The following is a 13,262-nucleotide window of genomic DNA, read 5'->3' on the forward strand; positions in this document are numbered from 1 at the left end:
ACTCTCCCCTTATCTTTTTAGCATTGCAATGGATGGCCTTTCTTCTCTTTTTGAGGAAGCACCTACAGCTAATCACTTTTAAGGGCTTGATCTCAGGAATTTTTTAGTCTCTCACCTTCTCTGCGCAGACGATGTTCTATTTTTTGGGAATGCTACCACGGCTAATGCTCATGCTCTTAAAAATTTGTTACATCTTTTTGGGGATGCCTCCAGCCTACGAGTTAATTATGGTAAAAGCACTATTATTTTCTCTAAGAATACTTCTATGGATTTGGATATTGCCAACATCCTGAATATTCCAATATCCCAGACTTCGGTTAAGTTCCTTGGGCTTCCAATTTACACTAGGAAGTCGAATTTCTAATTTCCAACCTTTGCTGGAGAAATTGTATCGGCTTTAGATGGTTGGAAGGCTAAGACCCTTTCTTTTGCTAGGAGAATTCAATTCTTGAATTTCTCTATCTCCAATACTCTTGCGTATTGGATTAAAGGAGTAATTATCCCAAAAGCTTGTTGTAAGACTATCAACAAGATATGCTCTAGATTTCTTTATTATGGTGATATTGCTAAAAGGAAACTTCACATGGTTGCATGGAAAGATACTTGTAGGCCAAAGGAATTTGGTGGGTTGGGATCCCAGCTATTGCTAGTCTTTATTATGATTTTAGTGGGTTGTTAATCTGGAGATTTTTTTAACACTGATAGCCCCTTATTCAGCTGGTGGAGAGCAAAGTACACATCATTTTGGTACCCCAATACCCGTGCTTCGCTGTATTGGAAATTCCTTTGTGATGTTGCTACCCAAATATGGCCTTGCTTTAACTTCAAAGTTTTACAAAATTCTTCCCTATCTCTTTTATGGGATCCATGGTGCAATAATAAATCTCTTATTGATATGAGGTCTGAGCTCTCTTCCGAGCTCTTAAATCAGGATTTAATGGTTTCTCTGGGGCAATGCTTAACCTCTAATGGTAGATGGTTTCTCCCTACTAATATCCCTTAGTCTATTTCCATAGAAATTATTTCTATTCCTATTTATGCGGATGGCTGGGTTTGTAACTAGCTCCAACTATCTGAGAAACCGGATTTTAAGAAGTTTACCAGCCACTACTATGCCAACTGCGATAGAGCTAATTTGGATTTTATTTGGCATAAACATTATGCTCTTCGTTTCTCTGCTTTTGCTTGGTTGGCTTTTAGGAACGGTCTAAAAACTGCAGATGCTTTAAACATTAAAGGGATCTCTGTCCATCCCAATTGCACTTTCTGTTCTGACTCTATGGAAACACAACCGCACCTGTATTTTCAATGTGACTTCACATTTGGCATTGTGAAAAAAATATTTCCACACTTTGCAAATCTGCTTCTCCATTCCAACCTCTATCAAATGTTCTCCTATATCAACGACTTGGACCTAAACAAGCAGATCAAACATTTGCACTTGCTTCTCTGCTGTGCTGCTATTTACTTTATTTGGAGGGCTCGGAATTATAGAATTTTTGGCAACAATTGTGAAAGTTCATCTACGATCATTTGGAAAATCAAAAAGGCTGCTCTTCTCAAAACTACGAAATGGAAGAACTCATATCTTTTCATAAATCTTCTTATCTGATGAGTGGGATAGCTATTTGTGGCAGCATAATTATGGCTGTTTCTTTCTACTTGTTTTGGTTTCGGCTGCTTTCTCTTCAGAACCTGTCTCTTAGGCATTCAAAATTCTATGACTCCTCACTGTGGTTTGCTGAAAGGTTTTTTGGATGGAAAATGATGAGTGCTGGTTCCATCCAGCCTCTCCTTGGACGGTCATACTTGGTAACCAGGAGATTTTGATGCTTCTTCGCTTGCTGGAGGTCTCGATTTTGTAGAAGCATTCTGAGTCCTCAACGCTCTTGGAGTTGCTTTTACTTTCCTTTTTTATCTTATTGTTTGCTCAGGTTCTCTCTACTTGCAACTACCTCTTTATTTTTGGTTGGTTGCAGGTCTCTTTTGCTTTATACATGTATTTTGGTTCTTTCTTTCATAGTTTATAAAATGAGCTAACACTCCAAATTCCCCCCCCCCCCCCAAAAAAAAAAAAAAAAAAAAAAAAAATCTAATTTTCATTATTCTTTTTCAGGAAAATAAATTTATACATTCCAAAAAGGTGCATCACATGCAATAATGACTAAGAAGCCTACTAGCTCCTATGCGACATTGTATAGTTAGGATTGTAAACTTTATGGGATTTATATGGTTTAACCTAAAATAGGGATAAAGTATTTTAAATATAAGAATTTTGAACATTGTTTGATTTGAGTAAATAAATGATTAATAAAATTCTGAATTATTTTTAATTCATCATTTATAAAAATTTAGTGTATTTGAAAATTGTTAGATTGGATTGGGTTCCAACAACAATGTAATTTATTTATCATTGCTACTTCTGCTTAACATCTTGGTCATTCCCAGTGCCGCAGTAACCGCCCGCTGCTGGTCGCAACCACTGGTGGTAGGTTGCTTCCCACCGTTGCCCCATCACTAGCACATTTGACAGCTTCCGCCACTAGCACATTTCTCAGCAACCGCCACTGTAATTGACTGCTGCCACCATTGCTAACTATTGCACCACCAACAACTCTCTCTCGGCCACCACTCACAACCATTATTGAACTTTGAACTATTTTCATTTTATTGCACGGAAAATAAATTCTTTCATTGCTATTAAAATTTTGTCTTCAACCCCTATATATTAATATTTCAAAAAATGATAAACCTTATCCCATTTATCATTCTGTTTAAGATAAAAAAACATCCATATTGTTTTCAAATATCACAACTATTCTCTAAATTTCTTCAAAACAATAATTTATTTTCAGACTTAAAAGTAAATCAAAATAAAATTATTGTCTAAAATATTCTTTTTAAATAAACAAATGAGCCCTTAGGAAAAAAACTAAAGCTTTATGAATATTATTACGATTAAAAAAACATTATGAGCTCAGATTTGAAGGGCTCAGGCGTAGTCATAAGCTGCCAATATCATATCCAGCCGTTAAATCTCCGCCCTTCCTCCCTTATCACACCCCATATCTCACTTCTCTTCTATCCCCCGCAGCTCTATCTCTCCTCCTCCTCCACCGCTCCATTCTCCTGCCTTTCCATTCCTCATTTTCTCTCTTCTCCTCTCTTTCTCTCTGCTCTGCAACCTGCTTATCTCAATCTCCAGGGTAAGTCCTCTCCCTTTCTCTCTCTCTACACCTTCGCCTCTCCCAAAAACCCAATTTTGAAACCCAAATTAAACCGCCCAACTGTAATTTTTTCGATTGGTTTGTCTCTCCCTTAGCTTGCCTTTGTGGGCTCTGCTTGCTCTGCTTCAGTTTTCTTCCAGTAGCAATAATTTAACCCACCGTCCCTCTTTTGAATAATAGGTTAAGAACTAATGGCTGGTGCTCTTACCTTATCCTTTCAGCCTTATTAATCCCACCGAGCTTCTTCTTTTTCTTCTTAACTCTTTCTTCCTACTGATAGATACGCTAAGCAGGCTGAGACGCTTCGACGGAATCAATGGCGCCCAAGGGCGGTCGTGGCAAATCGAAGGCCGAGAAGAAGAAGAAAGAAGAGAAAGGTAACATTTTTATCAGAGCTTCGTCTTAATTGCGAGATGGTAATGCAATAAGCAATAACTCTGCTTGTGTTTGGTTTTGCTTTGTCATTAGTTCTTCCTCTAGCTTTGGACATCACAGTTAAGCTCCCTGACGAGTCTCAGGTTATTCTCAAGGTACTGATTAAGAGATAAGCCCTCTGTTTTTAGCCTTTCTTTTGTTTTGAATCCTCTTTGAAGTGCAATTTAGGCTTTGTTTAGAACAGCTCTTTTATTGTCTAAAATAACTTTTTAGCATAAAATTTTCTTTTGTGCTAAAAATTATTTTAGAAACTAAAAAAAAAGCTATCGCAAATAAAATCTTAAATCTTAAAGAGAAAGAGTAGTCCACAACTCTCAATTAGACAAATAGTTTAAAAAATAATGAATCTCTAAGATTTTATTCTTTAGATTTTATTTGGGACAGTTTATCAGTATTTCTTTTGTCAGTTTTAAAATTTTTTTATACTAAAAAATAGTTTAATAAAATAATAAAAAAACTGTTTCAAATAAAATTTTAATTTGATGAACTTAATTTTAAAATTTTATGAATAAAAAAGTATTTTTAAATATATTTCTGAATAAGATAATTCCATACACTTTAGAGAAAATCTTACTTTATTATATAAGATAATTATTAAAATAATTATTTAATAATTTAATTATAATAATGTATAATAGGTAGAGTAAAAATATGGGAATTAAAATTACTCAAATTTTAGAGGAGTTATTGGAATATTTTAATAGAATTAAAGAATATAGTTAAATAATTATGGAATTTATAAAACAAACATAAAATATGTGCTCGAGTTTCATGTGGAGCGGTGATTCCACAAGGCAAGGGTGGAGCCAAAGCCCGGCGGGCATGTTTTCCCCGCGAGGTGGATGGAGTTCGCTCACCGCCTCACCGATACGGTGACTTTAAGCTTCGCTTCGCCTAACACGGCGCAATCGTGTTATTTTGAGAAGGGTTACCCGACTTACTCGTCTTCTTGATTCGTGCAGGGTATTTCGACGGACAGGATTGTGGACGTACGGCGTCTTCTATGCGTGAACACCGTCACCTGCTGCCTCACGAGCTACTCTGTATCGCATGAGGTACGTGGCATGTGGCTGGTCCCTTTTTTTTTTTCTTTCCTCCTACAGAGTTGCACCGCGACAGTTGTGGTAGACGGTCTAGCCTCTATTACTTGTATAAATCATTTGTTCTACCTATATATATAATTAAGATTGACATTTTGGTTAACGTCTTCGACTTCTTTTAAAATAGCTTTCTTAGTTCTTACTACTTTTAAATATATTTTTTTAATATAAATTTTTTAAACTAGAAATTTTTTATACCGAAAAATTACTTTAATAAGAAAGTCATCCCAAACGAAGTCTAGGATGGCTTTATTTCTGCTTCTTAAAACAATTTTTTTAATATTTTAATTAGAAAGATGCTTTAAGAAGCAGCCAAACAAAGCTTTTAATTTTTTAATTGAAAGCTGCTTTAAGAAGCAGAAAGAAAATGGTTTGAAATGTTTGGGATAGCTTTCATATTGCTTTTTAAAACGACTTTCTAATTTTTGTACTAGAAAGTCATTTTAGAAAGCAAGAATAAAGCCGTCTCAAATGAAGCCTTAGGCTTCGTTTGGGACGACTTTTTTTCTGCTTCTTAAAATAGCTTTTTAGTACAAAATTAAAAAAATTTGTACTAAAAAGCTGCTTTAAGAAGCAAAAAGAAAGCCATCCCAAGCGAACCCTTAGTTTTAACATTTATTTGGGATAACTTTCTTCCCACTTCATAAAATTTCAATAGAAAGCAAATTGTTATTGTAATTTAAAAAAAAAAATAATAAACAATCTAAATAGAAATTTGTAATTTTACATTAAAAAATAAAACATTAAGAAAACTGTCCCAATGAAGTCTTAATTTGAATTTATTTGAAATGATAATAGCTTTTTATAAAGATAACTGCAAAATTAAAATTTTAGTATAAAATTTTAATACTATGAGAAAATAATAGTCAAATAGATTTATAATTATAGTGTGAAAACAAAATAATAAGAAAGTGATTTACATGACCTTTAATTTTGTTATTACAAATTTAAAGTAATAATAATAATAAATAATAGTTAAATAGAAATTGTAATTTCAGTTTGAAAAATAAAACAATAAGAAAATTGTTTCAGATGAAGTCTTAGTTGGGATATGTTATGGATGATAATAATTTTTTATAAAGATGATTATAAAATTAAAATTTTATTATATTTTTTTTAAATGCTGTGAGTAAAATAATAGCCAAATATATAATTATAGTGTGAAAATAAAATAATAGGAAAGTGATGAAATTGACCTTTAATTTTCGATTTTTTGTCCAATATAGAAAATGTGAGCTGAACTTTGAAATATGGCCATGGCAGCTAGAAGAAATAGGGAATTTCAAAAGAAAATATTGGCTCGATATTGTTTAATGATGAGAGCGTCCATTTCAGGTTCGAGGGCCGAGATTGAAGGATACGGTTGACGTGGCCGGGTTGAAGCCCTGCGTCCTCACACTCGTCGAAGGTAGTAATTAATTTATGTATTTAACCCCCTCGTATTTTTTAATTTATGACAATGCTTTTTGTATATTTGCGTACTGTACGAAAGTATGTGTTTCGTGTAAATTTCTCAAAGAAGTGGGTCCGGGGAATAAAAGGTACCCGGGGCCCTCGAGGAAAAGCTAACTTTCTCTCTCTCGGTTTCTTGTTTCTCTTTGGTATCGGTCGGACTAAAGGGGAAAGTGACGCTTTGTTAAATGTGGAACAGAGGACTACGACGAGGACGGGGCCATCGCGCACGTGAGGCGTCTGCTGGACGTTGTTGCGTGCGTCTCCTACTTCGGTGCCGCATCTTCGCAGAAGGATGGCGCCGGCGCGGCGCCCAAAGATGGGAAGAAGGAAAGCGCCGGTGGCGGCGACGGAGGAGGTGGTGAAACCGCCGGGAGTAAGCAGAATCCTCCACGGAAGGACGCGACGGCTGAGGTGGAGGCGGAGATTAGCGGAGCGTGCCCGAGGCTCGGTGCATTCTACGAGTTCTTCTCCCTCGCGCATCTCGCACCTCCTCTCCAATGTAAGCGTGGCTTTTCATTTTTCTGCTCTCCTGATTTCATCTTCTAAACTGCAAGAGTGGTTGTTTAGCTCTTGATTGTTTTATTTCTCTCGTAGTTGTAAGGAGGACGACGAGAATACGGCAGGATGATCAGCAGCCTGAGAAGGATCACCTGTTTTTCCTCGAAGTGAGATTTTGTTTTTATAAGCTTTGTTTTCCTTTGATTTGGGTTTCAGTTTGAATTAAGTTCTTCAAAATGTGATGGATTGAAGGTAAAGCTTTGCAATGGTAAGCTGGTTTTGGTGGAAGCATGTGCGAGGGGTTTCTACAGCGTTGGGAAACTGCGAATTCTTTGCCATGAACTTGTTGATCTTCTAAGACAGCTTAGTAGGCCTTTCGACAAGGTGACTCTATTGTTCCCTGTAATATTTATCCCTATTGCTTTCATCAGATAACCATGGCGTTGATATCTATTAAACTATGGGTGCTTGGAATTCACTTATATGTCATGCCTTTTTAATATATTTGAACGTGACTACGATTACTTGCAGTATTTAAATTTGCTTTATTTCTTGATGCTTGCAGGCTTATGAAGATCTCATGAACGCATTCTTGGAGAGAAATAAGGTTAGATTTTTTTTTTTTGTAGTTGTATCATTGCTCATTGAATTGTAGGAATTCTTTTATTATTATTATTTTTTTCTTGCATTTTGGAACGAAATACTGGAAGCTTCTTGTATGATGGAATTGCATGAAAATTTCCAACAAAACCTTTATTGCTTATTTCAGTACTTAGAAACACAAGTCAGGATCCATATCAATTTCATTTATGAATCCTGAACGTTAGGATTATTAAGATAACCTTTCTTGGGTATCTCATTAGTAATTATCTTTCACTTCAAGCATGGCTGTAGAGGATGTTGCATTTGTTTATCATTGTTATGCGTCAAAAGTCATGCTCATGCTGGTGGAGTAAGGATCAATCTCAGTCTCTTTAGCCCTTTTTGATATCTCACATACAAGAGAATAGGGTGGGACGTATGATTTTTTTTTTTAAGATAAAAAATTTTGGGTTGATAAAAATCAATGGGCCAATCTCAGTTGATCGGCATCGATTATTTGTAGAACATTAGTACGTATGTGATCTACCTCGAAGTAATGGGAGGGACTTCAGATAAGGCAATAATTAAAGGTGATACGAAGGGCACTAAGGTAGGTCCTCTTGCATGCCAATTATAATATTATAAATGTTTGCAACCGCAAGGGCTACATCATAACTAGAGTTTTATGGCATAAAATTGACTATGATGTAAGTCTGACTAGGTTTTATGGCATACTTCTCGTTGGAGATGGTTATTGTGCAGGCCATAAGGTGAGACTATTGTGATGCAAGTTTTGAGGAAGAAAGTTAAGAGCATATGAGGTTATAGAGCAAGTCATGATGTGGCTATAATTAAGACACAAGCAAGATTACAACATAAGTCTTGAGAGAGAGAGAGTAGCAGAACAAGCTCCTAAGTCTTAATTGAACCAAATTGTCATGAAAAAAGGCTAAAGTCTCCTAAGTCTAAATTTGAGTTTGGATTTACCATATGAAAGTTTCATATTTCTAATGAGATGACATAAGAATTAGTTGATATAATGATTGGAATAAGAATTAAACATTGCTTGTTTGCTATAACTAAATAGAACGGGGTGAAATATAGGGATATCAGAAAACATTATTAATTAATTTATTTTGTAGAGTCAACTATAAGAATGGGTAGAGACAATAAAAAATACAAAGTTCAAAGATAAAATTATTGATGGATGTGCTATTAATGAAAGGGTTATTGGTTTTAAGTTATTTATTGATGCTGGGTTTTTTAATGTTGTTGTTGCATATGCTCTCCAAATTGGATTAGTGCATTGTTTAAAAAATCAATTTTGAGAAGAGATGGATAAACTATGACAACCTAGCCTCAGGGAGGATTATTATTAGAGGTAACTTTCTATTAGGATAGGCTATTCATGGATATGAAATAAGAGATAAAAATGTGATGGAATAAGTTATACATTATTCATGTTAGCATATTATATTATATTGACAAGCATATAATTTTAGAACTAAATGAGTACTTAATTACTTTTAAAAGTGCAGGAACCAAATAGAACATAGTTCTCTTTTTAATTAGGTGTTGTTTGTTGATGTTTTTAAAATACATGTATTTTATAATTTAAGAAAGTAGCTAAAACCCAGAAATAAAGCAGTATTAGCTAAGATAGGAAGAGAGCAATTTACGAATGATTGTGTTCTATACACAAGGAAGTTCTCATGTGCCAGTTAGCTTTTTAGTGTTTCCAAGGTTGGGTTCTACCAAAATGTCCACAAAAAAATACAATATATCGTCAATAATGAGAACGCTTCAGTTATAACCACATCATATGCTGTGGTTTTGGTTCATGAAAGATTGTCGTGCTGTTTTCATTATGATTTAGATTTCTTCAGTTAGCCTAGCCCTCTTCCTTCTTAACTTATAAATTGTTTCTTCATGATGCAGTTTGGTAATCTTCCTTATGGATATCGTGCTAATACATGGCTCGTTCCACCATTTTCTGCACAATCACCCACAACATTTCCTCCCCTCCCCACAGAGGATGAAACATGGGGAGGTAATGGTGGCGGATGGGCTAGAGATGGCAAAAGTGATTTAATTCCTTGGGCTAGTAAGTTTCGGTTTATTACAGCTATGCCTTGCAAAACTACAGAGCAAAGACAGATCAGGGATAGGAATGCTTTCCTGCTTCATAGTGTGTTTGTAGATGTTGCCATCTTTAGAGCAATTGCAGCAATCAAGCATGTTATTGAAGTGAACCGTGTGATACCATCACTTGAGGAAAAAGAAATTCTACACCTTGAGATAGTTGGAGATTTTAGCGTCACTGTTTTCAAGGATGCTTCAGATGCAAGCCAAAAGGTAGATACAAAGATTGATGGGACCAGAACAACAGGAATGGACTGTAAACATCTGGCAGAGAGAAACTTATTAAAAGGAATCACTGCAGATGAAAATACAGCAGCCCATGTAAGGACAATAATTAGCTATGTTCTAGTTTATTATTTAATTCTGAAGCTTGAAAGCCATAATGGTTATTGCTACAATTCATTTTTTCAAAGAACAATCTGTGATTTTGCAGGATGTTTGCACTTTAGGTGTTGTCAACATAAGATACTGTGGTTATGTTGCAGTTGTTAAAGTTAACTACGAAGAAAGATTGGAAGCAGATCGCCCATTAGAAACTCTTGATATAGAGGACCAGCCTGAAGGATCAAATGCTTTGAACATTAACAGGTTACTTTGATTGTTAAGTAGCCATTTAACTTTATTCTTAGTCATTTCAGTTGAGTTCAATGCTTCTAATGTCTTTGATGTTCTCTAAAGTTTGAGGATGCTTCTTCACAAAGGCCCTGCATCTGAATACAAGCGAACATCAAATCCTTCAAAGACTTCCAGACCTGAAGAACAATCTGCTGCTCAAGATTTCATAGAGAAAGTGCTCATTCAGAGTCTAGCAAAGCTTGAAGAAGAAGAAATTGATAAAAGTATCTTCTTTAGATGGGAACTTGGGGCCTGTTGGGTACAGCATTTGCAGGACCAAAAAAATGCTGAGAAAGATAAGAAACAAGCTGGTGATAAGGACAGGAAACATGCTGTTGAAAAAGGAAGAAATGAAACCAAGGTTGAAGGCCTCGGAAAACCTCTTAAGATTCTTAGGAATTCCAAGAAGAAACAAGATGTGAATGAGGAAAACGGTAAAGCCATTGATAGAAAATCTTCAGACATAGAAGTTGCGGGTGAGGTCCAAAATTTCAAGAGCATTGATACTCTAAAAGAGTCAAAATCAACTGAGAGTCAATGCACACTCAAAGACCTGTTACCTGATTCAGCATTTATGAGATTGAAAGATTCTGAAACAGGACTTCATCTTAAGGTACTCATTTAGCATGGTACTTCTCCTTTCTCTATATCATTGTTTGTATAGATGAAAATGTATCTTACAGGTATAATGTGTCACTTGATGTTTCTACCATATTACATTTCAATACTTAGCTGCATTAAAAAGACTTTTTATTAATTTTAGCTTAGATGCTAATCAACAGCTATTTTAGAGTGAGGGAGGGAGTATTTGTTGTTGCTTTTACAGTGATTTCACTCTACAGGAAAAACTATGATTTTTAACGGCCAATTCTATAGGATAGGGGTCCACTATGTGATCACATTTGATACTGTATCAACATTTTTTTCTCTCATTATTTTCTTTTTAATGATGTATATATTTATATGGTGATTAAACTTATAAGATGTTCCTCTTAAGTTTAGCTTAATAAAATTGTTTCATAGCATGTTGGTAGTAATTGCATATATATAGACATATTTATAAATATACATAGGCTCCAGCTTACAAAAATAGAGGTAATTTATGCTCTGTTAAACTTTCGCAAGGGAGAGCTAGGTAGAAAGCGGAACTTATGAAATCTCTTAATAAATAGGATAGGAATCAAGCATTTGGATCTACAAAAATAATGCCAAAAGAACTTGTTGATGAATCATTTTTTTAAAATCTAAATATTAAATATATTCCAAATATGCACAAAATGTGCTTCTCTATTTGAGTGTCATAAATTATACTGTACAAATAAATATTACATTGTAGCATCTAGGCTATTTACTATTAATTTTTTAGCATAGTTGATTCAAAGGTTTTAGTTTTATAAATGATGAATCAATAAATCATATTCAGCCACAATAAGGACTAGTGGACTACTCATTAATATACACATCTAAAAGCATGATGTTAAAATTTTAAAACTATCACAATTATTTAGTAATGTATCAAGCATTTGAAGATAGTTGCCAAGTTATACATATATGAGATAAATAATTTATGAATTTATATTGCAGAAACATTCAATTCAAAAGAAACTTTATGAGTTTGTATCTTCTAACACGAAGCCAATTTTAGTAGCTTTTATCTAAAAATTCGGTTCAGGTCCAATTTTTGTAAAGGGTGTTCTATACGCTCAATTATTATGTTAAAATTTTTATTTATCATATAAAGTGATCAATTTAATTATTATTATTTTTTTATGATATTATTTGTCAACATCTATAATGTTGATGTTATATTCAATATATGATGACTCTATGAGTTCTCAGTTTGCATTTATTCTTCATCCTTGTGTGGTTGTACATGAGGTATTAATTTGCTCGATTTTTATAATAAAAATATTTCTCAATCCACTCTTTTAGTTTTATCATACTTAATTATTTGTGATAGTTTGTCACCAACATTCATATGATCTTTGTAAGTTTTAATCATAGTATATATATATTTTCTTGTATGGTACTATTGAAGTACTTTTCCATTCAACTAACAAGTGATAGCTTTGGAAGTTACATCTTTATTTATTTCATCATTTTTTTAATTTGATATATTGAAGATATTCAAAACTATTGAAGTAGATATCACTTGATCTTTTAATATACCGATTGACCGTTATGAGTTTCACTCCTAAAATTGCATATCATATACATGTCTTGATCTATGACTTTTGTCTATTATTCTTCCATTATTTATAACTTGTCGTTGCCAGGTTCCAAGTCCTGGATGAGAAAAGTGGATGGTTGCATTAGATGGTAGATAATCAGTGTAAAATTTGTCGAATAATCATGACATGAATTCTTTACCCTATAAATTTTATGGTGCAAAATGTTGGTGATTAAAAGAGAAGCATAATATTAAGTTAACTATTGCAGAGATGAGGATGCTCAGGTGGATGAGTGGCTTTACTCTTAGAGACAGGATACGAAATGAGCATATACATGAAAAGGTTGGAGTAGCTCCAGCGGAAGTTAAGATTAGAGAGTACTGCCTTAGATCAATGTTTAAAATTGCGTATTCGGGTATTGAGGCGTTTTTCATTCGTGAGGCGAGGCGTAAGCCTCAAGGCATTTTGAGGCGTAAGCCTCAAAATCAAAAGATTGCGTAAACATAAAATGATAAATTTGTTATATATTAATGAGTGAATAATATAAAACATAAAAAAGCATAAGATATGAAGTGAAATCAAAATATCTCAATAATAAGACAACATGAAATATAGTTCAACTCAAAATTCTATCTTTCCGAAATCCCAATATTCTTTTCATTAACATATAATTCCGATTTCCAAAAATAAATAGCAATGACATATCACATAAGAACTCATAAGTCATTAGCACTTTCATCACTAAGGGGTTTTTCATTTGAATCATCATTATGGTGAACTGCTCTCTCCCCTTCCTCCTCTCCTATAGAGTCCAATGTCGAACATTTACTTCAAGATTTATGTAAGTTTTAATATATATAGCGTGAGGCGTAAGCCTCATGCCAGTGAGGCGAGGCAGGCCTCAAGGCGGGCCTCAACCAAGTTGAGGCGCAAGCCTCATAAAAAAAACTCGAGGTGTAAGCATCGAGGCGTTTTTTACTAGAATTGCGCAAAGGCAGGCCTCAAGCAAGCCTCACATTGCGCAATTTTAAACCATG

General features: G+C 34.4%; 1 protein-coding gene across 2 annotated transcripts in view; it reads left to right on the top strand.

Moving 5' to 3' along the window:
* The first annotated feature begins 3,046 nt into the window (after nucleotides 1-3,046).
* Nucleotides 3,047-13,262, top strand: part of LOC110113583 (protein TSS) — a 42,532-nt gene continuing 32,316 nt past the window's right edge. The window contains exons 1-12 of one of the 2 annotated variants that reach the window (XM_020846224.2): nucleotides 3,047-3,206; nucleotides 3,521-3,604; nucleotides 3,696-3,757; nucleotides 4,625-4,717; nucleotides 6,098-6,170; nucleotides 6,414-6,716; nucleotides 6,812-6,882; nucleotides 6,968-7,099; nucleotides 7,281-7,322; nucleotides 9,236-9,760; nucleotides 9,873-10,027; nucleotides 10,118-10,667. In XM_020846224.2, the coding sequence (XP_020701883.1) occupies nucleotides 3,544-3,604; nucleotides 3,696-3,757; nucleotides 4,625-4,717; nucleotides 6,098-6,170; nucleotides 6,414-6,716; nucleotides 6,812-6,882; nucleotides 6,968-7,099; nucleotides 7,281-7,322; nucleotides 9,236-9,760; nucleotides 9,873-10,027; nucleotides 10,118-10,667 (2,067 nt within the window). In that variant the 5' untranslated portion in view covers nucleotides 3,047-3,206; nucleotides 3,521-3,543. Of the gene's footprint in view, nucleotides 3,207-3,507; nucleotides 3,605-3,695; nucleotides 3,758-4,624; nucleotides 4,718-6,097; nucleotides 6,171-6,413; nucleotides 6,717-6,811; nucleotides 6,883-6,967; nucleotides 7,100-7,280; nucleotides 7,323-9,235; nucleotides 9,761-9,872; nucleotides 10,028-10,117; nucleotides 10,668-13,262 lie in introns of both variants that reach the window. The other variant, XM_020846225.2, reaches the window with a different exon arrangement.

Source organism: Dendrobium catenatum, unplaced genomic scaffold (assembly GCF_001605985.2).
Source record: "Dendrobium catenatum unplaced genomic scaffold, ASM160598v2 fragScaff_scaffold_1557, whole genome shotgun sequence".
Classification (NCBI taxonomy): Eukaryota; Viridiplantae; Streptophyta; class Magnoliopsida; order Asparagales; family Orchidaceae; genus Dendrobium; species Dendrobium catenatum.